At 42.8% G+C, this 27,702-nt stretch overlaps 1 protein-coding gene across 2 annotated transcripts in view; it reads left to right on the top strand.

Moving 5' to 3' along the window:
* Slco3a1 (solute carrier organic anion transporter family member 3A1) overlaps positions 1 to 18,112 on the top strand; it is a 299,670-nt gene extending 281,558 nt beyond the window's left edge. The window contains exons 10-11 of one of the 2 annotated variants that reach the window (XM_046436665.2): positions 9,152 to 9,394; positions 17,454 to 18,112. In XM_046436665.2, the coding sequence (XP_046292621.1) occupies positions 9,152 to 9,394; positions 17,454 to 17,536 (326 nt within the window). In that variant the 3' untranslated portion in view covers positions 17,537 to 18,112. Of the gene's footprint in view, positions 1 to 9,151; positions 12,051 to 17,453 lie in introns of those variants that run through there. The other variant, XM_046436661.2, reaches the window with a different exon arrangement.
* Positions 18,113 to 27,702: the final 9,590 nt, after the last annotated feature.

The raw sequence follows: 27,702 nt of genomic DNA, 5'->3' as shown, positions 1-27,702 counted from the left end.
GGCGTTGAGAAATATTAATGAGGCTTATTCTCTGAACAGAAGTACAGATGACCCTCCATATCTGCAAGTTCCATGTTCAGTCACTGTAAGCTTTTTAAAGAAATTGAATCTGTACTAAACATGTGCATACAGATCATTTTCCCCTAAGCAATACAGAACAACAACTATTGGCACAGCATTTACATTGTGTCAGGTATTATAGGTAATCCAGAGATAATTTATAGTATGCAGGAGGATGTATACAGGCTTTATTTAAATACTAGGCCATTTATATAAGGGACTTGAGAATCTATAGATTTTGCTATCCATGGGGGCTTTGGAACCAATCTCCCTTGAATTCCAAATGTAAGAACCGAGTATGTGGGAGAGAGGCACCCACAGTGACAAGTCCTAAGAAATGGCTTAGATGATGCTGTGAATGGGGATTTATTGAGACAGAAAGATGAGGAGCAATTTGGGAGTGACCAGCACTGTCTAATATAACTTTCTAGCCACATGTGGCTATTGAGTGCCTGAAGAATGGCTTCTGTGAGCCAGATGTAGTGATTTTTATGTATTTTTCATTTAAGTAACCACATGTGTCCAGTGGCTATCATGTGTACAGGTACTGACATACCACCCTCAGTGGGTCAGGGTGGAAGAGGGGTCAGCAATGCCAGACACTTGGCCGTGGTTATCATAATGAAAGAGGACAGGACCTAGAAGTGAAGGTGACATTGGTTTCCCCTTGGAAATGAGTTGATAGAAAGGGCAGAAACTATAGTAGCATCGGTAGGTGTGCACTGAGAATTTCCCCAGTAGCCCTGAAGTAGAGGTGATATCAACGGAGCAAAGAAATCAAACATGATAATCAAACTGAGGCTGAAGTGACTGACCATGATACTGGGCTGATTAAGGAAGAGGTAAAGACAGGTAGAAGTAGGAAGGACAAAGAAAGAAATGAACTGCATTAGCCAGTCATAGTGAATAATGGAAGCTGTGGCCAAATCTTTGATGTCTGGCTTTGAGATTAAAAAGGTAGAGCAGTTCTGAGAGATGCCAAAGCCCAGGGCATGGCGATCCAAAGAGGAACAGGGGTAAATAGCCTTGATGTCAAGGGCAAGTTGTTAAAGTCCAAAATGTAGAATTCCATGTGCTTGGACAAGCTTGGTGTAGGGGAGGAGGCCACTGAGCTGGAGAAATTACAGTAAATTCAGAAAAAAACAACAACAACACAATAATCCACTCAGCAGAATCCTGCAGTAGTTGTGGTCCTCCTTTACCATCCTGTTGCAAACGGCCTGGTCCCTGCTTTGAGGGTTGTGGTCCAGCCATTTGCTCAGCGGTCTGCTTAAGAATCTTGTTCTTGGCGCTGGGGATGTAGCTCAGAGTGCTTGCCTGCATTTATCCCCAGCACTGGGAGTGGGGGGCAGGGGGGACTTGCTCCTTGTCATGGCTGTCACATCAAGTCAATTTAATGGAAACATTCACTAAGATCCATCCATATCCAAGGTGCTGCCAGGGTAGTGAAAATAAGCAGGAGCAGCATCCTTCCGTGAGGGCCTCAGGTGGGCCAATGAAGTAGGGATAGGGAAGACATAAGGTTGGAAGAGTTAGAGAACCCCAAGTTTCAAAGGAAAAGATTTTACTCAGCCAAGTAGTTACCAGGGTGGCACAAAGCAGGGTCTCTGATGGAAGACTGGATATGCACTTGGAATTCTGATTTAGGGACATCAGCCTGAGAATAAGTGGTTTGGCAGGATCCAGGACAACTAATCAGAAGCACTGAGGTAAGAAGATGCTGATCAAGGCTAGAGCAGGGGGATGGAAAGACAGAGACCAGTGAGAGCCATAGAGTGAGACAGCAGCTCTTGAACCTCCTCCCTCTGCCCCCATAAGATCTTAGCAAAAAAGCTGCTGCAGAGGCTCAGATGAAGCTGAGGTTTTGAGCCCTGTGAGTGGGTCTATGGGGAAGTCTTTAATAGACCAAGATAACAGATGCAGTTAATCAAGCCTCTCCAGGGTTTTGAGAGGAACTGGCGGGGCTCACCACACAGCCCCTATCCGCCAATGCCTGCAAACAGCCCTAGGAAGGTCACCCATGAGGTGCAACTCCAGATGAAGGGATCATTCCTGAGCAGATTGTCCAGGGGTTTTGTCCACATTCACGAATTACCCTGGGGAAGTGTGTCTTGGAAACTCCTGCTGTCACGCAAACCTTTGTTGAGCTCCTACGTGAATCGAGAAAAAAGTGGAGAACTGAGCACATTTAAATGTTCCTAGGAAAGCATGGCTCACCCAGGAATCCCAGGTGAGGGGGAGCAGGACACATTGTTGGCAGCACGGAAGCCCCCTTTCCTTCTTCATTCACCATGCACTGATCTGTTTAATCTGCAAACATTCGGTAGGCACCAGGCTCTCAGCGCTTCCTGCTGCTCTGGCCTCACATAGCGACCCCTATGCCATTACTATCTAGGTGGCTTTGGGCAGGCATTTTAAGTGGCTTTAACAAGAGTCCCAAGAATGAAATTAGAACACACAGCAAATCCTGACTTTGACAATTTAAGAAAAGTGAATGTCAGGTGTCCCTGGAAGATGCTTGCTGATGTCAACAGTCCGATCTCTTTCTTGGCATTGCTGAAGCAGAGAAACTCATCCATCTTTTCAGGAGAATACACCTTTCCATATTCCTCTCTGGCTGGTACTGGATGTAAGAGTAATTCCACCAGGTTAAGTAGATTCCATGGCGGAATTCAAGTCTTGGCAGGTAAGCTGGAGAGGAATGGTTATCTTTTTAAATGTAAATGGCAGTCATTTGCAGCTTCCCTTTGTCCTATAAAGGGTGGATTTATTTCCCTTACAAAAGCCTTTCAGTTCACCTTTTAAGTGTAGACCAAAGAATATAAATAGGGCCCTGCCTTTTCAACCTTGAGAGTGAATTAAACAGCCAAGCTGTGGGGCCCAGATGTTTAATCTCTGTTAATAGATTTCTGGAAAACAGAGACAATTTCCTTAAACAGTGCTGCAATTTTTGCATTGAAATATATATATATAGCTATAATTTGAGCCAGAGTGTAATAGGAAGTAAGATTTAATCCTTTTAATATTCTCCATAATAGCAAGGAACAGCAGTGAGCCTACACATATCCTCCCACCACACCATGCCCCCAAGATGGGGACCTGGTGGCTGTCTGCTTTGTCCACAAGTCCCTGCCCAGCAAGAGAATGTGATGGTACAGGCAAGGGTCCCGCCATGGAGCTGAAGCAGCCATGGCTGTCCTTTCTACTGGTTCTTGTGATCATTCCAGTTTATTTAGAAGGGAAGGGAGAAGGGAACATTCTCAACAGAGAGTGAGTCCTCTCAGGAGAAGGTCAGTGTGTTCCTCCTGCCCTACTGGTGTAAGGGTCCCGCGAAACATCAGAGAAAGAGACCACCAAGTGACCACTCATGCAATTGGCAGAAGGGGGATTTATTGAACCAGCATGCTGGGGCTCCGTGCCCACTCAAGAAGGGAAAGCAGCCCAGAGCCCCGAGCAGGGGCTGAGCACTGCTTAAGTACACTTTTTGGGGAGGGCGGAGGGCTTTGTGTACATCAGAACAAATCATCATTAGGCGCGGGAAAATTGAACAACAACTCCTAAACCTGATTAGTTCATTCATTGGCGGGAACAGGTCAGGCTGAAGTGATAGGTCATTCCTAAGGAGAGTACACATTCAAACTGATTGGTTCAGGCCCTGCAAGGCCTGCGTGCAACCACACAGACCCCTTCAGTTATTAAACAACCAGACAATCAGGGGAAATGTTTACTGGGCGGTTCTAAGCATTGTCTTAACAGCTACCAAAATTTCAGGTTTTGCATGTAACATAGAAACCTAACAATACCTCCTTTACATTTTAACTCAGACCTTGCAGCTTAGAAACTTTTACAACACCCAGTCTTTTACCCTTTAACTTTTACGCTTTAACTTCAATTTCTTTTACCCTTACACTGGAGATCCCAGGAAAGTTACCAGAGAGTCCTGCCAAGGTCCACCTCTCAACTTTTGACTGACAGCAGGATGGCATTGACTTTCAAGTACCCATGGCATATGACAATTTCAAGTCCCCATGGCATATGACAACTTCAAGTCACTTTGGCCCATGCTGACCAGTTCTAATTGGAACCTGTTCTTTCAGATTTTATGGTTAGGGGGAAATATCCTTATCTCTGGTCCATGTAAAGGTCACAAAAGTGCCTGCCCTTCCCTGCTAAGGTAACTTGTGTTCTTATCAGCATTTCAGGTCTATGTTTCTCCTGCAAATAACAGGTTGTTTGCTGAGGAATATAACATATCTTATTGACTTAAATCAGACAGGGTTGCAGATAAATTGCTTTCTGACAGAAAGCATGTGGGGGTCAGCACCCTGGGCCCAGTTTATAGAATTATTCCCTTAATTCAAGGGTGTAAGGTCAGGCAATGACCAGAACCAAAAAGGAGGCAAATTTTAAAAGGCCACTGAAGGAGGCTTGGCTTTATACAGTTCCGCCTGGAGTGGAATCTCAATCAGACCAACAGAGCAGATAGGAGAAACTGCATGGGGACGACTGAATTGGGGTTTTATGGGGCTTAATGCAGGAAGCGAGGGCTTGGGACAAGAAAAGGGATTTTTAGAGTTCCTTGTCCCACTGGAGTTGGTCCTGGGAACTGGCTGAGATCCAGGATTGGCCAGGAGACCCCACTGATTGACAGACAGTTCCCTCAGTACCTGATTGGTGTTTCTTTTGCATGGGGCTGCTAGGTGCTTTGTTCCTAAGTCACCTTCATTGACCTAACAAAGGGTTGTCTGTTCCCTATCAATGAGGGGAGAACTGCTCTTTCAGAGTCCAGAGAGAACATTCTTCCAAAATGTACAATTTCTACCCTAATTCTACACCATCATCACCTCACTCCTCATTCCTTAGGTAACCAAGATCATATCAGAAGATGATCAACACACAAAGAGACACTAGGTCTTCCTTCTAAAGGCACCTGATAATGCTCCAAAATTGACTTAGGATGTGGAGTATTCTTGCGAGTTAGGGTTTTACAGAAACTTAGCTTGAAGGGTTTTCTGCCACAGATTTGTACCTATATAGTTTGAGCTTTAGATATTTTTGTCCTAAGAAACAGGAAAGAAACCCAGTTTTTTGAGAACCCTCCACAAATGGTGTCTCATTTAATCCTGGCAAAAACTCTGCAAAGGAATATAATTATGCCCATTTTATGAACAGCAAGCCAGAGGTTCAGTAAATTTGTATAACTTGCCCAGAGTTGCACAGCTTCCAAGAGGCAGAGTCAATCTAAAATCAGCTCTCTCTGGCTCCCCTTCCCTTCCCTCCCCCGTGAAACCACCTCCAGATGTAAGCTCCTGGCTGAAAAAGAGGTGGTAAGAACAACTGACAACTCTTCCTGCTGACATGTATCATATCTGCCACTACTGCTGGAGGCATTCTGCCAAATACTCAGAGAGCTTGTTTACAAAATAAGGCGCCAACCTTCTCTCCACATTAACCACCCTGGAACAGGGAGGGCTCCACACTTTGCACAGATCAGAACCCCCTGTGTGCTTCCCTCTCTTCAAAACCAGCTTGCTTCTATAAGTTTAGCAGAAAGGTGAATAAAATGTTCTCGGTAGCCCTGGAAATCCCCCAATAAGAGCTCTAAAATCATCTCAAATCTACAGACTGTGAATTAGAAGGAAGAGAAATTACTGGGTTTGGGGTTTTGAACTATCGGATCTAGGACAAATATCTCCCATTCTCAGGTTCTTTGTATGTAAAATAAAGGGGTTATGGCATAGGAGAGTATACTATACAGTGCTGCGGTGGGGGTTAGTTAATTGACTAGGTATTACAGTCATCCTATTGTAGAAGTCTCCCATAGGTCTAGGGGAACCAAATGCTTGCAGAGACTTCTTGGCTTTTTAGTCCCACTGAAAAACACAGAAGGATGAGTAGCTGAGTGTGAAAATTAGTTGCAAGGGTAGGACTCCCTTCTGTGACTAATCAGGTGAGTGAATGGCAAAGGCCTATAATGGAAAAGACCCAGTCAGATCCTCATCTTTGGTATTCTCTGCATACTTGGAGTTTAAGGCCTGAGAGCTAGAATTCCCCTTTGGGAAAGAATTGTAAGTCAATAAAAAGGAAAAGATGAATATGGAGGAAAAGAATACCAATCCTCTCTGTATTCAGAAATATAAAAGGAATCTCATGAAGGAAAGTCTCCAGGTACTCAACCTGAAGATTATTCTAATATATCACCCTAAACCCTCTGTATCAAACACGAATAAGTAGGGACGGGCTGGGCCCTTGCAAAATGCTCAGATACCTCATTTGTGCAGTATTTTCCTTAATCCTAAACAAGCAGGTGGACTTAGCTCCATTTTAAAGATGAAACTGAGGCACTGAGAGATGGACTTGCCCTAACCTTTTTGGTTCCATAAGTCTCCACCGTTGAGCATACGATGAAAATCTTATGGGCACTTAGCTTTCTAACTACTCGAAGGCTTTTTCCAGGGCATTGTCATTGACAAGGAACAGGAAGGATAAAACTGATATCTTTAGCACATTCAGGTATGCCCTACTTTAAAGATAACTGCATATCATAAGAATTCCCACTGAGGTACAGGTATGTGAAGGCATTACGTTTTGGCATTTTAGAGGGATATTTTCATTTAAACCAGTTTCAACAAATAGCTCTTTTGTATTCAAAATTACCCTTGATGTGCTTTTTAAGTATGACCTGATTTGCCAAATCCCAACTTGTGTTCAGGAGTCCCTTCCCAGGACAGAGCTTCCACCAGCGGTGTCTTCTCCATATTACCATCACTCACAGTGATGGGAGGCTGGGACAAGGGGAAATGACCTCAAGAAAGGTCACAAGATGCAAAAGGAAGAAGAGGAAGGAACATTTGAAAGCTGATCATAACCAAATAAAGCCCAGAGAAATGGAACAGTGAATGGATTTGCATTGTCCCACTGTGCCTCAGGAACAGGCCAAATTAGTCCCATTTATCCGCAGATTTATCCATAATTTACTTTGGCTCCACATCTCCAGTGCTGTACCTAAATTATGTGGCGTGTGGCTTAGTTTCCATTATGCAGTTGCCATAGCACTTCCTCCACTTGGCTGTCTTTCAGAGAATGAAGAAAGGCATCCATTGGAAGGGGGCGGGAACACACCAGGAGTGTGGGGAAGGTTGCAAACCTCCAGTGAGCTGGGAGGAGGGAGCAGGTTGTGAGGGATTTTGAATTTAAGAGCTTATTTATTAGATCAAGCTGCTTAGCAAGTTTAATGAGGTTTCAATGAGAATTATTCTTGGGGCTGGGGGAAGCGGGCAGGGCTCTCTTTGGGGTAACAAGAGACAGAATTGGAGAGTTTTAAGGAGAAGTATTGAGGGAGCTGGGGCTTTACCAAACTCACTAGCACTGAGAGGATAGTACAGACCCTCCCCAGGAACCAAGTACCATGCTGCTCACCTCCTTCAACTTTTCCCTCTGCTAAGCCCCCTCTGAGGAGCGAAGTGTCATATTGCCTGCAAGTATTCTGGCCATCAACTTCAGATGCCTGTGAACTCCCAAAACATGTGCTTGATTTTATAAGTAGACACATTTTTCTAGACTTAGGCACTACATCTTATGCAGTTCTCAGAGGGACCGTCCTTAAAAATGAAACTCAGACATTCTGGGGTTAGCCCTAGAAGAACATTCCAGATCCTGGTTGTTTTTGTTAGATTTTTTTTTTTTTGCTGTGACCAAAAGTCCTGACAAAAACAACATAGAGTAGAAAAAGTTCATTTTGGCCCACAGTTCCAGAGGTTCAGTCCATGGTTAGCCAGCTCCATACCTTTGGGCCTTAGATGAGTCAGAGCATCATGGTGGAAGAAAGCAGCTCAACAAATGGGGATCAGAAAGCAGGCTTACAAAGCATTCCCCCAGTCTCTCACCTCATCAAGCCACACCTTACCTGCTTACCTAGGTTACCACCAAGTGAATCTATATCAGTAGCTCAATCCACTGATGAGGTTACAAACAATCTAATCACTACACCTCTGAATGTTCTTGCATTGTCTCATACATGAGCATTTGGGTAACATAATATACCAACCATGCTACACCAACCATGGGATCCCAGAGCTGGGATTTCAACACCTAGTTCCAGTGATGTCTCACTTCTGACGTCTCTCACCAAAGGTGTTGACATCTTCTGGTCTCAGACACTTATTTATAGAACAATTAATTGGTATTAATGACTCACCCATTAGTTCCCCATAGTACAGAGGGTTTCCCCAACCCTCCCACCCTCCTAAACTGGCCAGATTTACCTGGAAATTTTTATTTTCAAAATGCTGTCTGACCTGCACACCAGGCACTTGGATTTCATTGGTCTGGGATGGAACATCCCAGATGATCCTAATGTGCAGTTAGGACCCATTATCCATCAAATAGAGTATTGTGGAACTGAATGAAGGATGGTGAACATTCTCCTCTCATCTGACACTTCTGGTGACTAGTTATAGGTGTCTGAAATGTTCTCTTGGGAGGTTTTCAAACTGCTTTCTGGCTCACAATGAAAAGTCTTCTCAAAATGTAATATCTGGTAGAAGGGAAGTTGCCAGTATAAATGCACATATTTCCACTTTATATCTAAACATACACTTCATGTTCAACTTCTGGTCCCTTTTGATCCCTGGCTCCTCCACTAGGTACACACACAGCCCCACAGGCCCCGTGCAAGAGAACCGTGTGCACAGTTCCATGCTGCTTTGCAGTTCCCTCTGGGAGAGTGACTGACACTAAGCATGTTTTCCTTCAGGAAAGTCTTATTCCTTCTCAGACTCTGTATATCACCACAGCACAGTACACGCCATTCTAAAAACTACCCGTATAGTAACAGACTTCACACCACTTTGATAAAGACTATTATCTCCATTTTTCAAAAGGGGAAACAGGGACAGAGGGCTTTAATAACTCATCTGGGCAGCAGGGCAGAGATGGGATTTGAGTTCCTGCAGTTCGGCTCTCTGGTGTTTGAACCACCAGCTATAGGGCCCCTTGGTTCAGCAGACTCCCCTCCGAGTGGGCCTATAAGGAGACAGCTGGGAACAGGGAGCCACAGCCAGAACCTTCAACAGCCTCTTCCCTCCCACAGGCTTCATCCCCCCACCGCTCATCTTTGGGGCCGGCATCGACTCCACCTGCCTGTTCTGGAGCACGTTCTGTGGGGAGCAAGGCGCCTGCGTCCTCTATGACAACGTGGTCTACAGATACCTGTACGTCAGCATCGCCATCGCCCTCAAGTCCTTCGCCTTCATCCTCTACACCACCACGTGGCAGTGCCTGAGGAAAAACTATAAACGCTACATCAAAAACCACGAGGGCGGGCTGAGCACCAGTGAGTTCTTTGCCTCTACTCTGACCCTAGACAATCTGGGGAGGGACCCTGTGCCTGCACACCAGACACATAGGACAAAATTTATCTACAACCTGGAAGACCATGAGTGGTGTGAAAATATGGAATCCGTTTTATAGTGACTAAAGGAGGGCCGAACTCCGCGTTAGTAATCAAAGGGTCATTTTTCTTAAGAAAAAAGAAAAAAATGTTTCCAAAAAAAGAAAAAAATCCAAAACACACACACACACACACACACACACACCCTTTGTCCTTTTTCTCAAAAATCAGAGCCAGACAGGATTCAGAATAAGGAGAGAATGGGATTGTCCTGGAGGACGCTCGCACTGCTGGGGCTCACAGTCTACTTTGAAGGCACCTCATGGTTTTCAGGATGCCGACAGCTGCAAGCAACAGGCACTGCAAATTCAGGGAACAGTGGTGGCCAGCTTGGAGGATGGACATTTCTGGATATGTACACACATATAAAACAAAAATCATATAAAAACAAAAGTCTACTAAAAAAAACAACCAACCAACCAACCCAAGTTCAAGTTGAGAACATTGCCAGATTAAGCACTAGTGACATACCCGGTGCCACCCTCTCCCTCCTGGTGGGGGTGGGGAGGTGCACAAGTCTGAGGGGTGGAAGCCCTGCCCCTCTCTAACTTTTGCAATATGGGTCACTGTGTAGACGATTCACCCAGTCTGCATGTGGTTCAAGGCCCCAGAGTTCTCTCAGCGATGCTAATGGGTGATCCGTGCTGGAGTGTGTAATTGGCACCTCTCACCAGCTCCATTTCCATGTTCAAGACTGAGGGTCCAAGGGGGAGCCGGGTGGGAGGCCAGCACCTCCCCTTCCCCTGGCAACACCTCCCTGCGGTGATGCCCACCTCCCCCCTGCCCCACAGAGTGACCTCAGGAAGCTGTGGGCCTTGCCTGGCTATGACTGACCTGCTCAGAGCCGGTGAGCCCCAAACACAGTCCAAGTCATTTGCTTACATTTGCCAAACATTTTGCCATTTTTTCAAAAAAAAAAAAAATACAGTGCATATTAATTTCAAACTGTTGTATGTATAATCCTCTAATACTATTTTTAACTACTTCTAAAACCTGTGTTAACCCTTCAGTCACTAACACAGTTCTATAGATCGGATTTATTATGCTGGTTGCTTTTACTTTTCTCATTTTTTAATGCACCAAAAATATAATGTGATTCAAGGGATGCAATTAATCTATTGTAATTTTTATCATTTTATTTTCACTTAGATATTCTGGAAAAAAAAAAAACAAGAATATACAATGTGTTACAAGAAAAAAAAATGCTTCAAAAAGGGTGTATAATGCAGCCTGCCTTTAAAAGAATCACATTTGAGACAACAGGGGATAATGTGATGAATTGCAAATTTGCCTTCTGGCTTTATTTCCCATGATTCAGTGATCACTGTCATGGGAAGCCCTTTTATATTCAAACTTCACATTCCAAGAGGCGTTCTTTTCAGCCTGTAGAGAAGACACACTTCAATGTGGGTTTTTGTGTGTATGTGTGATGCTTCTGGGGACAGGAGAGAGAAAGTGCAGCTCCCTAACACAATCTGTTGAGCAGGCGGTGGCATCTGTGATAATAGACCACAAGCTCCGAGAAGCCATCACATGTCCAGTGCATGGAAATGTCAATAGCAGTTCCAGGGCCAATCTTGAACTAAGAGGTCTTTGTGTTTTGAAAGTGGCTGACTCTCAAACAGAGAATGACCCTGTCATTATTTGGGGAACCTCTTGCAGTCAGCCCACTAAGCCTGTATGACCATTTCCATAAGGAGACAGAGCATTGGTGAGCACAGCACATGCACAACAAAGGGTCTCATGCTTCATGGACCTGAAAAGATCCCAAAGTTTAGTTGGTTAGTTTGCTTTTTCACCTCAAACACCTATTTATAGTTTACCCACAAGGCAAGAAAAGGGTGAGGGGTGCTGGGCCAAACTTTTTACAAATACTGTAAATGGGGAGGTCTGATTGACAGCACAAAACTAGAGAAGCATCAAGTAAAGACAATCAAAAGGGAAGCTGTGTCACTGTCATGGTGCAGGACAAGTGTGATTGGCCACATCCGGCAGGAGGCTTCCAAAATATTGGCCTGTGTTCTGGAGTGTTAAGCTGTCCTTGTTCATGAACATAGGAAGCTCATCAGTCCCTTAATTAGTAAAAATTCACCAACTGGTTCATATAAAATAGATGCTTTGTCACTCTTAAGGTCTCGGTCACCTTCTGTACAGGTTTTGGTTTGGTTTTGAAAACACACTGCTAATAGGTCACTGCCTTCCCCTATACTGTTTTGTTCCTCTCAACCCAGTACCCATATGCTGAGCCCTGGGACCCTGGTGTGTGTTTCATGGGACTATTCACTTTGGAAAACAAACAAAAATTTCCTAAATGCTTTGCTTCTTGGATTTTTTTCCCCCCTAAACTTTTACAAGGAATGGGAAGAGATGTTAGGATAACAAAGGAAACCAACTCCAGGGCTCAGTTTCAGCAACAATTGAATATAAATTGAAAGTCCCCTGTGGCAAAATTGCTTTCAAGTGTGTCCAGTATCACTTTTTAAAATTCAGTCTAGTTTTAATTTTCCTTTTATGCTATAAAGAACCATCCAAGGCTAAATCTAGACTCTTGGTCGTGTGTCTGTTTTTGAGTGTTATTTTGATGGAAAGATGCCCTAATAAGATCTGCCTTGGACTTAACAGAGAGCAAAAATGTAAGGGGTGGAATAAATCTAGAAAGTAAATGCTGAGTTCTCTCTCTCACTCGCTACAAACTCCTCTACCATCTTGGTTGAACTTGCCCAAGATCAATGAAAAGGAGGCTTGCAGCTCTTGACAGATCTTTGTTAACTCCTACGTGCAGACCAAGAAAGTTTGTTTTTAAAACCAATGTCATTTCTCCATTGGAGGTAAACACAGTTTGGGGCAGTGTCCTTCCCTGGAGGAAAGGGTTTGCTGTCTTCCTTCTGCTGAGGCTGTGTGCTACTGGATGACCTGTAGCTTGGCTTCTCTCTTCCCATCTCCACCAATGAAAACCCTGAGGCTCCAGGCACCCTGGGGGACTCTACCACTACAAAAGGCCACTGCATGCTGATAAAGGACCAAGAAAATCCTCCTCTCACAGTCCCCTTAAGGAGTTTCTACACAAGGGCAGCCAGCTGGTCCCTGAGGTGACAGCCACCCTCAACAAGAGGAATTTTCTCAGGGGGGATAAGATTCTGCTGAGGCTACTTAGTATTGATCTCCCATACATTCCAGAGGTGGCCATTCCTTGAGGAACATGTAAAATAGAAGTTTCTATGTACTCAGAAAAATCCTCTGAGGCAAGGGAACTGTTGGCTGCCCTCAGCCTGCCCCACTGGCTTTCTGCTGCATGCTGCTTTAGGTCCCGGCAAGTGTGATTTCTTTTCCACCCAGTCAGTCCTGCCAGCCCCAAGGTGTCTGTTCTGATCGCCACGTGGAGTACTGAAAATACCCACTCAGCAGTGTTAAACAATAAAGGTCAATATGCAGAAATCAACAGGGCTGACCGTACAGTCAAGACCAGGATCAGGACAGAGCAGGATCAGCTGCTGTTTCTGTTTGCTAGATTGATACCGTGTTCTATTATTGTTGGCTTACTTTGGTTTAGATGAGTGGAGAAACCCAGAAAAGCAGTTTTTTGGTCCAACAGATGGAGAACCCTTGCTACCTTTTGCTATTCTGACCTGATTATATTTTGCTATCTTGGGAGAATCAAATGTCTGGCCAGAAGTTAGGGAAAGTAACAAATAGTAAGGGCTTGACTGCCTCTCTGTGCTCAGGCTACTGCCCTCTAACCTATAGGATAGAATCCAGGTCAAAAAACTAAGGGGCACCAACTTTTCCAAGATAGGGCATTCATGAAATAAGATTTGGCTCAGGAAATCAGTTTGAGATTTCAAATAATAAACTTTTTTTTTTCCTGCCCTTCCCCCTTTGTTATACCTGACTCACCCAAATCATACCCAACCCCACCTCTCTGAACAGCTTCAAGGACTTAATTTCTTAGATCAATTAGCCCCAAATGACAGCCTGTGGACTCCAGTTCCTCTAGGGTATTATTGTTGATCCAGAGTAAATTGGAAGAATACTGGTGGCACATGTACGGAAGATGTCTTCCAGGGATTTTTGCTAGAACAACATATGAAACCTACACTGACTCCACAGGCACCCAGCCCCGTCTCCCTTCCCAGAGTCCTTGGTCATCATGGCAGGGAAAGCATGGATTAAACAACCTAAAGTTGGAAGTTCAGTAAAACAAAGACAACCTATGCCTCAGGAACCTGGCTGCCTCAGAGACAGGGGCAAGAACTCCTACTTCTCAAAGGCCATCAATGTGGTGGGGCATGATTTTTCTATGCAGAGTTGATTTCACATGAGGGTGCATTGAAATGAGTACCAGATTCTAAGCATGTATTTATTCATTCATTCCTGTTTTAAATGTGGGCAATGTGGCAGCCTCTGGACGTGGCCTCTGCCCTATGGGAGCTCACAGTTCAAGGAGCTGAAACAGATCTAGACACGAACAAAGGCAGTGAAATATGTTAAGCGCTGGGGTCTGTGTCTGGGAATGAGAGCTGATTCTTTGTGGTTCTAAGAGTCAGGAAGACTTCAGAGAATGGGTGGTCTAGGAACTAAAAACTAAAGAGCAGCGGGTGTCTGCCTGTAGGATGGTGGGAAGACAAGGACCACCGTGTTAAAGGGGGCCAGCACAGCAAGCCCACGTGCCATTTCTACAAAAGGCCAGGTCGTACACATAGGTGTTATAGGTCATCCAGTCTCCATAACTACTACTTAACCCTGTTGTTTTAGCCTAAGATCAGCAGACAATGGGTAAACAAATGAGTGGGCTGTTCCAATAAAGCTTTATTTACAAAGACCATGACTGGAGGGAGGGCTATAGTGTGCCAATCTCTGTCTGGAGCACATGCTGAGCACCACAGCATGTCTAGGGTGCATTAACAGTTCAGCATAGGTAAGACAGATCCTCATACCCAAAACTCTGTCATAGCAGTGTCACAAAGGGTCCTGGAGTAAGTGTTCATCAACCCTAATGTTCCCAGCCCCGAGAATGAGATTAAGGCTTCTCATTTACGTCTAAGAAGAAGGTAAGTATCCCTTTGTTGTCAGAGTTTATTGAAGGCAACCTTATTTTTCTCTTGTATATCATGGAGAAAATAAACTGTATAACCTATGGGGTCATTCTAGCTCTGACACTTGATAGTTCACCTAAAGTAATCGACTTCTTTAACTTAAATGATGGAAATGGATACCTGAGGGAGACATATAGGGACTAGGAAAAGAAGAGTGAATCAGATTCTGGATAGAACTTCAAATCTCTCCCTCCTCTCCAGCAACACAAAATACAGGCACTCCAAAGCTAATAGATCTGCCAGGTAGAATAATCAGCAAGTACTAATAATAGCTAATAATCATTTCAGCTAACATTTGTCAAGCACTTAACTCTGACTAGCTGCCAGGCTGAACTTATTTCATGTATTACCTCATTTAATCTAAACCATAACCCTGTGAGACAGGAACCATTATTAGCTTTATTTTACAGGGGAGGAAAATGAGGCTTGCGTGATCCAGAATTTGCTGAAGGTCACAAGCAGAGCTGGGATTCAAACCCAGATCTACGAGTCCAAAGCCCACATTCTTAACCATTGGGGTATTCCTTCCCTCCCAGGCAAGATATGGGGGACCCTCCTCACATTTAGGGACTGCTTGAATTCAGGGACATTTGGTCTTTGGACGGAATGGACTAGGAGGCGCCATTCTCTTTCACATGCCCCTGATATAATAAGCAGGATATCATGGCAGCTGTTTTCTGGGGATATTTTCTTTTCCCTCGTTACCTGATCTTTACCCAGTGGATCCCAGTGGTCCATTTATGTGAGATGTTCTACCTGAAATGAACAGGCAACAAGTAACAGGAGATTCCTCCATTCTCATGCATTCTGAAATGAACTTTCAAAGCACTGAGATGCCGTGGAGGTATTCCTCAGAGCTGGTCATCAGCACAGTGTAGAGTCCAGCACACACTGTCAACCTGGGGAGCTCAGGCCCAACCCAGGGGCTTCAGACACACTGAAGCCACTCACTGGTTAGATATGTCTTGCTCTATTCCCAGGTCCCAGGCACAGTCCCAGAACAGTGTCTAGACATCTCTGGTTTTGAAATAATGACTCGAGTCAACAATCAGGAGTTGATCATAAATCTTTTTTCCATAAGGTGGAAATGATTATGTTCTATGAGCAAATGGAACAACATAGCAAATTTTCTGGAATTTAGCTTTCTGTAGGCTGAGGGTTTTGCCATTTCATTAACATCTTCCTTAAATTCATGTTAACCTAATGGAAGATGGCTTTCACAGAGGCAAGTTTGGCAGGACTATTTGATTTAAAATCTAAGGCTATAAAATGAATTGGAGTCATGCAGTGTAGGGAAGTTTAATTACAAGAGGAATGCAACTAAAAACCAACTGTGCTCTAATCTAGCACCTTAAAGGAGGGAAGGGGCTGGGGAGCTCTTTTTTACTAAGAGGCCTACCCACGTGCCAGGTGCTATGAATGCATGATCCCAGGTATTGCTCCCAGCAGCCTTCTTACACCAGCCCTATGAGGTAAGTATAATTTTTTTTTGCATTTTATAGATTCAGAAAACTAAAACTCAGCAAATCCAAACTTCCTAAGGTTTCACTAGTTAAAAAGATCAGCAGGAGCCAATACCAAGTCTGATTCCTGAACCCGTGTCCTTTCCAGTATGCCATACAACCACCAAAATGAGAACGTGGATCTCACTATGAAGCCACTGGAGCACTTGCCATGAGGGACCACCCACCAGAGTCTATAGTTTCATAGAGAAATGAGCCAAGAGCTGTAGATGAGAACCTCAGCAAGATTTTACCTATAGACATAGGAATTTTTAAAAAATGATAATTTAAACTTTTACTTTAAAAATTAAAACCTTTAAAAACACTCCTTCCATCTTCAACCTGAGCCACATCAGATGATTTCCAGTCAATCATCAACTTCTATTTTACACTATGCAATAAGAACCCACCCCATTGCTCTCACTTCTATCCCACCCTCTCCAAACCCCCCACCCATGAGACCTCCAGCAGAACCCCCAAGACCATAAGAACTTGAGCTTTTCAAAAGTTGAGCAAGGATGCTACAAATTGCCCAGATCATATGGGCTCCTTCCTCTATAAGCCAAGTCTCGGCTTCAAAATCCCAAGTAAAAGTGTGACATTTCTAAACTGTCACCTTTTATACCACCAAGTCAAAGTCTAAGAAGGACAATAAATGAACAGAGACTTCTGTGGCCCCACTGTGGCTATCATTGGCCAGGAAAGCTGCAAGTCACATTCAATAAGACTGGCATAGTTTGAAGATCATCACAGGGATGAGCTGGGTTTTTAATACCTTTTTAAATGAAGCCACAGCATCTATTTTGGAAGGGCAGATAGGTTTAGAAACCTTGCTCCAGTAAGGAGACTGTTTCATTCAACCTGTGATAACCATCCGTGACTGAATGGGAAAAAAAAGGGGGGGGGGCCCACATGCTGGAGGAGGAGGGAGCATGACATTGTGATGTCAAGTCGTCTTTCCTGGCACCAACTTCCTCCTTAATAGAGATGTAAAGTGACAGAGAGTCCTAGTAAGGAAGCTAAGTTCGCCATTGATGACTTAAAACAAGTTCGTGATTGAGATACAACTTGTTTATCCCCATAAAAGAACCTCAGATTAGGTGTTGGAATGGACACGTAGGTAAATATCCTTCTTAGAAAGACTTGGCCTTTGAAAAGGGCTTTGCACTTGGAATCACCCTCTGGGGTTTGCGTAGAGCCAGAACCAATGCTTTTTCGCTTCATCTTCCTACTCTCCTCCATTCCACTAGGAAACCATGATACTATGATGTAAGCCTAATAAAAAGGAAACACAGAAAAGACCGATATCTTTTCCTCTTGGCTCTTCTTCCCTCCTCCCCCCTTTAGGCACAGAGTACCAAGACATTGAGACCGAGAAAACCTGTCCCGAGTCACACTCACCTTCAGAAGACTCCTTTGTGAGAAGCTGAGGGCTGTCCTCTTCCGGCAGAGAACAGCCCACCATCACCCACAGACCTCGAGGCCTGACTTAGCGTGCTCTGCCCTGCCCGAGAACCCAAGGGTCCCCATGTGGACTATCCAATGTGTGGTCCTTTGAGGCCCCAAGCGCAGGCCTGTGACAAGGACTAAGGAGGTGACATATGGTCAAGAGCCCTCCAATAGCCCTTGGAAGTAGGCAATTTTTCTGGGTTGCTAAAGCAATGTGGACCTTTTGTGCAAATCCCCTATACCCATCCCTGCTCTGGCTTCTGTAGGGATGACTTCCTGACATGCTTTAGAAAACCCCCTCTTGGGAATTCTTCTCTGTCCAAGGGTTCCAGTAGCTCCAAAGAAATAAGCCAAGGCCCAATTTTAATAGAAGAGGGTAAAAATAGCCCTGTTTCACAGAATAGAGATGGGAAAAAGCACATACTCAATAGATTTTTGAGTGTGGTAACTGTATTTTTGCAGCTTATATTTTCCAGATGAGCAGTTTAGAAATATGTGATGTAAAGTACATACTGTACGTTTGCTGAAAATTATATTAAAACACTATTTTAATTCTTCCTGTGTCTCATGCCATAATATCTTCTCTTTTCTCTTGTGTCTTTGGGTAGAAGGATCCTAAGGAATGCTTCTGGCTATGCGTACTCTATATTTATAGGCTTTGAGATATTCAAAAGAGCATGGGTTCTAATCGTACTTGTTATCACACCCAGGACTTGTTACTGGTGTGATGATGATTAAGTGGTCTGAGTTCTCTGAGACCTAGTTTCATCCTCTGCAAAATGGGACTATTAACCCTTGCTTTCTACAAGACTTGAGATTGCATGTGAAGCAGTGTCTAGCACAGAGTCACTATTCATTGCTTCCTCACCTTCTGGCTGGAATTCAGTGCTTCACAGCACTGATGCAGCTCCTGTTGGTACAGTAAATGGCCTTTCACAGGACTGTAACTTTCTTTCTGATCTCCTACTGTCTGGAAACCCTGGGAGGGCAGGGAACTGCTACATTTCTGGATACCACCACTAGCTAGTAATAAATAGTGCATTATGCTCAGTGGCTACTCTGCACACAAATGAACAATTAGCTTCAGACACGGCAGCCTATGGGGCTTTGACTTTAGGTCCATTCCTCAGCAACTGTGGCATCTGCTTCCCTTTTTCTGGGTCCACAGATCCACCCACAAACCTCACCATGGACAGAGCTCCAGGAGTCTTCCCATACCCATCAGACCCCCTTCCTGATTGTCTGGCTTTACTTTCACATCCGTATTAGTTCCGACCTCATATGCACAAACCAAGTAGATCCCTGGGCCACTAACATGCATCTAGAGATTCCGATGCATTATTCCAGTGCAACGAGGCTATAGCTCCAGGGATGGATGCTTCCAGATTCCTGACTGTGCTTTGTCTTATGGGCAAAGGACTTAGAATGTTCTGCTGCTTATGTGTGGCTATCCCTGGGAACTGACCCTCTATCTCCATACCCACTTCCAGTTACTTCTCACCCTCTATCGTCTGGCTGTCCTTTCAATTTAACTCACTCAAAATCAGAGCTTCTCAAGCCTGAATTCTATGAAGACTGCATCTACCTCCTTCCTGCGTTATCTGAGACTCAAGGCAGACAGGAAAGTGTGCTTGACCTCCTTTAAGTCCTGATTACCAGCCTGTTGGTACCTTGGGAGGCTACTTTTTAGCCTGGTTCTGTTATTTATGTGATTGTTTATTTTTTTGCAAGGCAATATGATTTATTCTCTCCGGCATAAAAATCCCAAGAAAGTGCAATTTCAACATTCTCTGTCCTGATGTGAAAAGATGCTGAAGCAGCTGAAAAAGTGGTTAGTGGTTCCTCCCGGGAACTAAGCTTCATCTGCACTGGAAATTCAGATGGAAGCAGGAGGAGGAAGAAGTGAAAAGCTATTGCTTAAGGAATCAGTGAGGTCAGTCCCAAATTTCAAACTTTTTTTTTTTTTTATCTACAGTTCAATTTCTTCTCCTTTGCTACTTTTTCCCCTAATAAAGGCGGTCCCTCCATTTAATCTCAACCTCTTAGAGACATATTATTTCTCATGTGGAGTCAAGAGATTCATCCTTTGATACAGTTAATAGTCCATGAGCGCTCTGTTCACATAGTCTGTTAACCAAGTCAGGAAGAACAGATGGCTTATATTAGACCACAAATGCCATCTCTTCCCAATGTCCTATCAGCTACCAAGGGCCACCACGGTCTTGAACTACACATATACACATCTTGATCTAGAGCTGAAAACCCAATTTAACCTCTTCTCTGGTTTAGGTGGAAGGGTTAGTCATGCACAGATTAAAAGCAAGTTCTTTTTGCAGCCCCTAATGTGGATTCAGAAACACAATTTCTCAAAGAGTTGTTTTTGTTTTCTTTTTTCCTTAAGGAACTACTGTTATAGAGCTGCTTCTGTTAACACTTAAAATAAATGTCTACAGTTAAGGCACAAGGCAGAGACTGCCTTGTTTCTGAGAAAGGTTTCAGAAAGCATCTTAATCTTCCTGAGTTGTAATGTTTCAGTTATGAAGTATATGATCATGTACATACAGGACTCCCAAGGGAGGCCACTAGAGAGCTTCTAGAATCCCACTTCTGTATTCCTCACAAGAAAATTAAGGAGCAAAATGAGAAAACCTAAAACATGCAGGTGACAGAGTACATAAATTCCTTTAGACCAACAATATAGAAAATGGCCCCAGGCCCTTGAACTAGCTATCCAGAGGAAACTTTCTATGAGGCCTTTCTATGCTGTCTCTGAGGACTTCTCTACCACCACAAGTATAGTTGGAAGCTCTTCTCATGGACTGGAGGTGGAAGACTTCATCTCCAGGATTTACACCATCTACCCAGTAGCTCATCCCTTTCTTACCTCATATGCTTATCTCACCCACCATGTTCCCCTTCAAATTCTTTGGGAACTTAGTTAAAGTACTCAATTCAAAATTGAGCCAACTATATTTTTATAGGAAAATTTGGGCTCAAAATAGGTTTTTTTAAAAAAGGAAAATGGTCCAAAGAAAATGGTAGTTTCTTCTATTTTCCTAAAATCATCAATACCTAGCTCTTCAAGATTGATGCAGATGATGAGACATCACAACTATAAGGCTAGGTTACAAAGGGAGGCATTTCTGCAAAGCAGGATATTGGAGATGAGATTTCTGTGCCTGGGAATGGGATTTTAGAAGGATCATACCATTGTAAGGCATTGTAGCAGATCAATCTTGAAAAACAAAAATCATCCATACAGCAACAGGGGAGAAATGGTAGAAACTGAAGACCCATGCTGGGGTGTGGAGGGGATTTCATGAATATTTATTGGGCCTCACCCTCCTATTCTCCCCTTCGTGGCACCCTATGTGCCATAGGAATACAAGCCTTTAGGGACATGCTTAATTTTATTCCATATTTCAAATGAACGTATGTTAGGTTTAAAGATTTAATGAGTTAGCACAGACAGGTCTCTCTCTGCCAAGCCCTGGACTCTGCAGTAGGAGAACTGGATGGCTTAGTGGAAAGAGCAGGTAACAGGTTTGCATCCTGGTTCAGCTACTAACTAGCCTAGCCAGATTAGCAAGTCAAATCTCACGTGCAACTTTAGTCTTCAAGTCAAATCTCACATGCAACCTTAATCTTCAGTGGCTTGAAATAGGTTACATCTCGCCTGGCAGAGACATGAGAATTCCCTGTGTGTAGAGCACAAAGTCAGTCCCTGAAGTAGTAATAAGTTTCACTGAGTACTCTCATCCTTCGCCATATAAATACAAAACAGCTTCTGTTCACCAACATTTGCTGCCCCTGTGCTCCTTGGAAATCCTCTTCTCTGCCAAGGAACTACCCCCTTAATGCCTTCTCAGTCAACATCTTAATTTTTGAGTGACTTTTTACTGAATCACTGTAATATATAAGTTGCCCCACTTCTTAAAATCCAATCCTGATTGAGAACTTCAGCCCCGTGCTCCATTCAGTCTCTACATGGGCAGGCGGGGCCTCTGACTCCAGGAGCTTGGAGCCGAGAAGTGAGATTTGCTCCCCCACATCCCCTGCCTCTCCCCTGTTCAAACTCACATCTGGATGAGTAAGGTTTGCTTACTGGATGGCCTGTGGCAAAGCTTGGTGCTCTCACTGGCCAAAGTACAGATGTAGCTCTTTCTCAAAGCACTGGTATAGGGTCATACAGGCTGAAGAAGGATCTGATCTCAAGGAACTGGCTTCAGCTCTGGGACTTCTGTTTGAGAGGAAGCTCCAAACTCAGCTCTCAGTGATCCAGCCCTGGGCTTCATGCCACTGCCATCATCACCTGCTTCCCCTGAAATGGGTCCCTGGAAACCCCACAGCCCCAATCTTGTCTCACCAGGATTTCCAGCAAATAGGAAAGAATTCTGAGTAGGGCCATTTCTACCTGCGTGTCAAGATCATGTCCAAGGCTGTCCTTGCCTCCTCCTCCATTTCCCACACCTTTCCCTGTGCTGTTCCGAGAGGGACAGGACAAGTCAGCCGGCCCGAGGGCTGGGAGGATGGGCAATCAGCATGTACATCCTCCAACTTGACCAGCAACTGCTTTGGGGACCCCTTCCCTCAGTTGTGGGGAGGGAAACCAGACAATGCCTCTCTTCATGAGCATTCCTACACCCTCAGCAAAAGGTGGTGACGTCTTACACCTTTCTCCAGCCCTTGGTGTAGATTTGGGATCAGAATAGAGGATAGGAGGAGGGAGTCAGTAGTGCTGGTTTTCTGAAAGTAGAAATGCTCATAAAATCTCTCCCAGCACGCCATACCACATTATACTAATTTAATCAAAAGAGGAAGGTCAGTCAACAGACTACAGGGTTGGGGGACACTGCCTCCTAAAGGGAATCTCCTAATTTTACATAATGAATAGTTGCTTTGTGCCTGAATGCTTCCTTTCAACTTTCAAGTAGTTAATTCTGCCTCGGTTTTATACTACATCAAAAAGTGTTGACCCAGGGCCTGGCATGGAACCCTGTACCCTCTGAAATCCTATCGGGTGACCCAAGAAGATCCTGTACCCAACATACTTAAAATATAGATTGAGGAAAAGTAAATCTCCTTGTAATAAAAAGACCCCCATAAGAACCCTGCACATCTAAGTGCTCCCATTAAATGGTAGAGACATGAGTGAGATAGGATCGCAGAGGGGACAGGTCCCTAAGGCCTGGAGTGACCTGGTAGAACACTCTCATCTCATGGAGATGGGGTACCCAAAGGACTCAGAGGACAAACCTGTCATTGAGGCTATGTGTGTGATGCTTTGCCCTGCCCACCAGAAGGAGTTTTGGGAAAACACAGAAGTAAATTGTCCTAGGATAATGATACCAATATACCAGGCACCAGAATAAGTTTTTATAAAGCTATCTCCTCAGCGCATCCTCGAAAGCATCCTGTAAAACAAGAATCCCATCATTGCAACCTATTGGCCTGAGCTTGCCTTCCATATGGCCACAGTTTGGTTGGTCATCAGTAGGTGAAGGCCACTCTCTAGGGAGATTGTGGGATTTCCCAGGAGAATACGTATTAACACTTAGCACTATGCCTAGCACCTAGAAAATGATTAAGACAAAAAAAGAGCTCTTCTTCCACTTGAGTACATAGAAATCACATTTGCTCATGTTTCCAGATCACCTGACAGAGTTAGATTTTTTTTTTTTAACAGAGCTAACGTGCATGGGTAAATAATTATAACAGCAATTATCTCCCTGAGGACAATTATTTGCCATCACCATTTGCACCCACTGAAATTACATGCATAAGAAGCAGAGTCACCCATTGGCAGATAAACATAATTAAATTGGAAGAATGACATCCAATGGTTGATTGGATTAATAAAAGAAATTTATTCCCCAGAGGTATTTCAGAAATGCTTCTCCAAGCTGGATCATATTTTTGGAAGCTTGTACTCTGAATTCAAATTATGTATTAACTCTTTTCCCAAAAAGAGCATGCATCCAACCCTTAGAAACACCATATACCTCTGATAAAGTTTAAGTCTGAGGGTTTTACAAACCACACAGTCACAAATCCTCTTGATCTTTGTATAGATACATAACAATCATAGTATTTTGTGCTAAAAACTGTTTAGCAAATATTTTATTTTTATTACATATTTCCTGGTTTGATAATTTTGTTTCAAACAGTATGCAAAGATTATGATATAAATGGCATCTAAACAAATCTAGATACTTTTCTGCCTTTACAATTTCCAAGAATATAATAATCATATGCAGGCTTGGCATTTAAAAAAAAGTGTTAGAAGTTGATTTTATAAATTCCCTATTAATTTCTCATAAAATTACAACAGAGTAGTAGTGATTAGTGGGGTCAAAGTTTATGAAGCCTAAGTAATAAATGATTTTTCTTTTTCCTTTCGGGGATTTCCAACACTCTAATTGTTCTTACAGTTATAAACGTGCGTCTGAGGTTTCGTTTCTAAATCCGTGTCTACTGTTTATCACTCCAAAAGCCTCAAGATAATTGGTACCTGTTAGTTACATGAATTCTTACGCAGCTCTTCATTTATGAGTTTGGTGGCAGTCTACACTGTATACTACTTAGGTGCTTGAAATACTTCTGTGAGGTAGAGATAAGAAAGTCAGAAAACTTTATTTTACCACCAGAAAAAATTCCGGAGAGGAAAGGTGTCCTTTCCAGTTACTCTCACTTTGCTCCTGTCACAAAGGGAAGGAAATAAAACCATCTGTCCCCAGATGGCTCCAGAGAGGACCACAAGCTGTTACTGGCTTAAAAGAGCATTTCAATCACTTCCACATTTTCACACAGGAAAAAGAAATTTCCACCAAAGCTATTGTCGAAGAAAAAATGGGTGCATTTAATATCTACTGCATTTGACATGCTCTTAAGAGTTTAGGCCATGGTTAGTTTTGGGAATTTAAAGCTGCATTGTAATGTGCTCTTCAAATAAACCGCACTTGTTAACTATCTCACCCAATTAGGCTAAAGATGAAGTATGCCCAGATTGCTACCATCTTTGGAAGACTATTTAATAATAATCTTTCTAAATATTTATCTGAAACAGAAACTTCATTAGAAAGATTGTTTTTTTTCTTCTTTTTTTAAAAAAATATCTTTTCTAGGGACAAGATCTTGGTCTTCAGACCACTGGCAGTAGTGTGCATAAATCAGTGGGATGAAGCAGTTCTCCTCACTTCTCTGCCTATGTGATTGTGTCCTTCTTTGCCCAAATCTGCAAATCCTATCCGAGACATAGTAGGTATAGACAAATTTATGTTGCTGAATATCATGAATATAAATTTCCTACCTACTTAGCTTTCAAATTTCTCAACAAAATGCAAACTCATAGCTATGTAAAGGCCATACCCAGCCCAGTTCATTTAGAAAGGTTTTGATTTCACACTTAGTAACAATCGCAACTGTCATGCCATCTCATTCATGATAGAACATATAACCAAAATGTGTCTACTAACATATAACCTAAAAATGCCTGCTTATAAACCCATGCATTTAAAAAAAAAAAAACAACTAAAACTATCCCTAAAGACAAAAGTAATAACTTGAAAAATAGTGACTATTTCTGTTTTTGTCAGCTTTCTCTAATTGGGCAGGCATCAGTCCAAAAATGGCTGTAAGGCATCCATAACTATAAGCCGGAGCTTAGGCAGAACATCATGGTAAGGGTGGGGTGGAGGAAAGCAGCTTAGGATATGGTAACAGGAAGCAGAGAGACAGCTCTGCTCACCAGGGACAACATATGTATCCTAAAGGCACACCCCCAGTGACTTACTTCCTCCAGCCATACCCTCTCTGGCCACAGTTACCACCCAGTTAATCCATGTAGGTAAATTAATCCACTAATAGGTTAATGTGCTCATGATCTAATCATTTCACCTTTGAAGTTTCTGGCATTGTTTCACACATAAATTCTGGGAGGACAGCATGTTTCCAAACCATAACAATTATCATATCCCTAGACTGGATGCCTCAAATACTGGTAAAGGTGATTTCTCCCCAAAGGAAACTGTAATGTCAAGACAATCTCAACAGAAATTTCTACTGAAATTCACAAACCAATTATAAATTTCAAATATGAGTTATCAAGCATAGCCATGGCAATTCTGAAAATCATATAGAAAGGAACAATGAATGAGGAGTAGCCTTCTTAAAAATCAACATGTTAATAAAGCTCTAGTACTTGAAAAAAAATGTGTGACATTCACACAGGACTAGCCTCAGATATTGCATCCATAAACAGACATTTATATATTGGGACTTGGAATTACTAATTAAAGGAAAACTTCAAATTATTGGAAAAACATTGGGTATTAAACTAACAATTTAGGGAGGCAATTTGGAAACAAATTTGATTCATTACTGCTCACCTATGAAAAACACAAATCCTATGTGGTTTACATAGATATAAATGTTTTAAAACTATAAAGATTTCAGAAAAACAGGGGAATACATTTATAATTTGGGTGTTTTCTATAAAATTCCCCAAATAAAAAAAAGTCCACAAATAAAAAGGATAGGTAGATTTGACAATTTCAAAGTTAAAATACCTGTACAATCCAAAACAACATCTATGAAAAGAGAATATGTGAAATATCTATAAACAACAATTACTGTCAGACGACATAAAGAATCCCTACACATCAACAGGGAAAAGAGAAACAGCCCGAGCTGCCGTAGTGTAGCGTGCAACTCCAGGGGCTGCCGTCCCCGCTCATCATCTCTGCAAACCTGATGGGAAACTCTGCAGATGATACCAACAGGCAGTTTACAAAAGAGGAGCCACAGATGTCCTCTAAGTATTCAAACTCACTAAGCATCAGGGAAATACAAATAAAAAAAATAAAGACCACTTTTTATCTGCCTATTTTCATCTAATATTTTGGCGCATGGCAAATGCTGTAGTGTAAATTGGTACAGTCAAACCAGAAGAAAATTTTGCACTATTAAATTGAAAATGCTCATGCAATGTGATCCACAAATGGAATTTCTCAACATTCACCTGAACAGATTCAGAGGAGGGAAGATACCACAGCATGACAGGATTCAGGTTTTCAGGGATCCCTAGGCATCGGGAGGCCAAATATCTAGCAACCTCAATCTTTCCCTCATTGTGACCTGCACAGAGCATTGATGGTCACACAACCTCATTTCATCCTACCTAATATCCCTGCCATAATCTTTCTACCTCCCCTAGCTTACATTTCATCCATTCTTCAATATCTGGTGCAATTATAGTAGTCTCTCATCCTTGAGGTACACATTATAAAACCCCTAGTGGATGCCTGAAATTGTAGATAATACTTAACACTATATATATTATATACACAAACTTATGATAAACCTCTACCTTTTCACTTAAAGAAAGCACTTTACAGCCTCTCTTTGGTATAATTGAATTGCCAGCAACACTATTCTTGAGCTCAGGGGCCATTAAGTAAAATAAGGTTTACTTAAGCACAAGCCCTACAATACTGTGATAGACTGTCAATCTGACAGCTACTAAAATGGCTATTAAGTGACTAATTGGGCAGGCAGCATATACAATGTGGATACGTTGGACAAAGGATGATTCACCTCCCAGACAGGGTAGTGCAAAATTTCATCATGTTGCTCAGAATTGGGCACAATTTAAAACTTATGAATTATTTACATCTAGAATTCTCCATTTAATATTTTCAAACAGTTACTGAAGGTAACTTAAATCACAGAGCATGAAAGTACAGACAAGGAGACACTACCATATTGTAGAGAATCATGGTGCTCTCTAGGATTAGCTTATTAAGGTCAACTTTTTGCCAACTGCTCAATGCCTTGTTCACATAATAGTTCCTATGGGATGTCTGACCCATTCCAGTTATCTACACAATGATCTTAATTTTCAACCTTTCCTCTGGGAATCTACAGGCAGAAGCTGGGCTAGGGAAGTCCTGATGCACCAATAAGCTCAGCCATGAGACAGTGGACAATCCACTGGTTTTACCTTCTGCAGATTTTCCAGGAGTGACAGTTTACCTCCTAGATCCCATGAATCTTTGTTCTCACAGCACTTATATTCTATACTAAGCATATTTAGGTCCATATATTTCCTCTATTGGGATCTGTTCTTTACAGATAGTATCTATCTCCT

The sequence above is a fragment of the Marmota monax genome, unplaced genomic scaffold (genome assembly GCF_021218885.2).
Source record: "Marmota monax isolate L192 unplaced genomic scaffold, Marmota_monax_Labrador192_F-V1.1 WCK01_AAM20220418_F8-fsc00005, whole genome shotgun sequence".
Taxonomy (NCBI): domain Eukaryota; kingdom Metazoa; phylum Chordata; class Mammalia; order Rodentia; family Sciuridae; genus Marmota; species Marmota monax.
The sequence above is the reverse complement of the archived record's forward strand: the minus strand, read 5'-3'. Positions and strand labels throughout refer to the sequence as shown.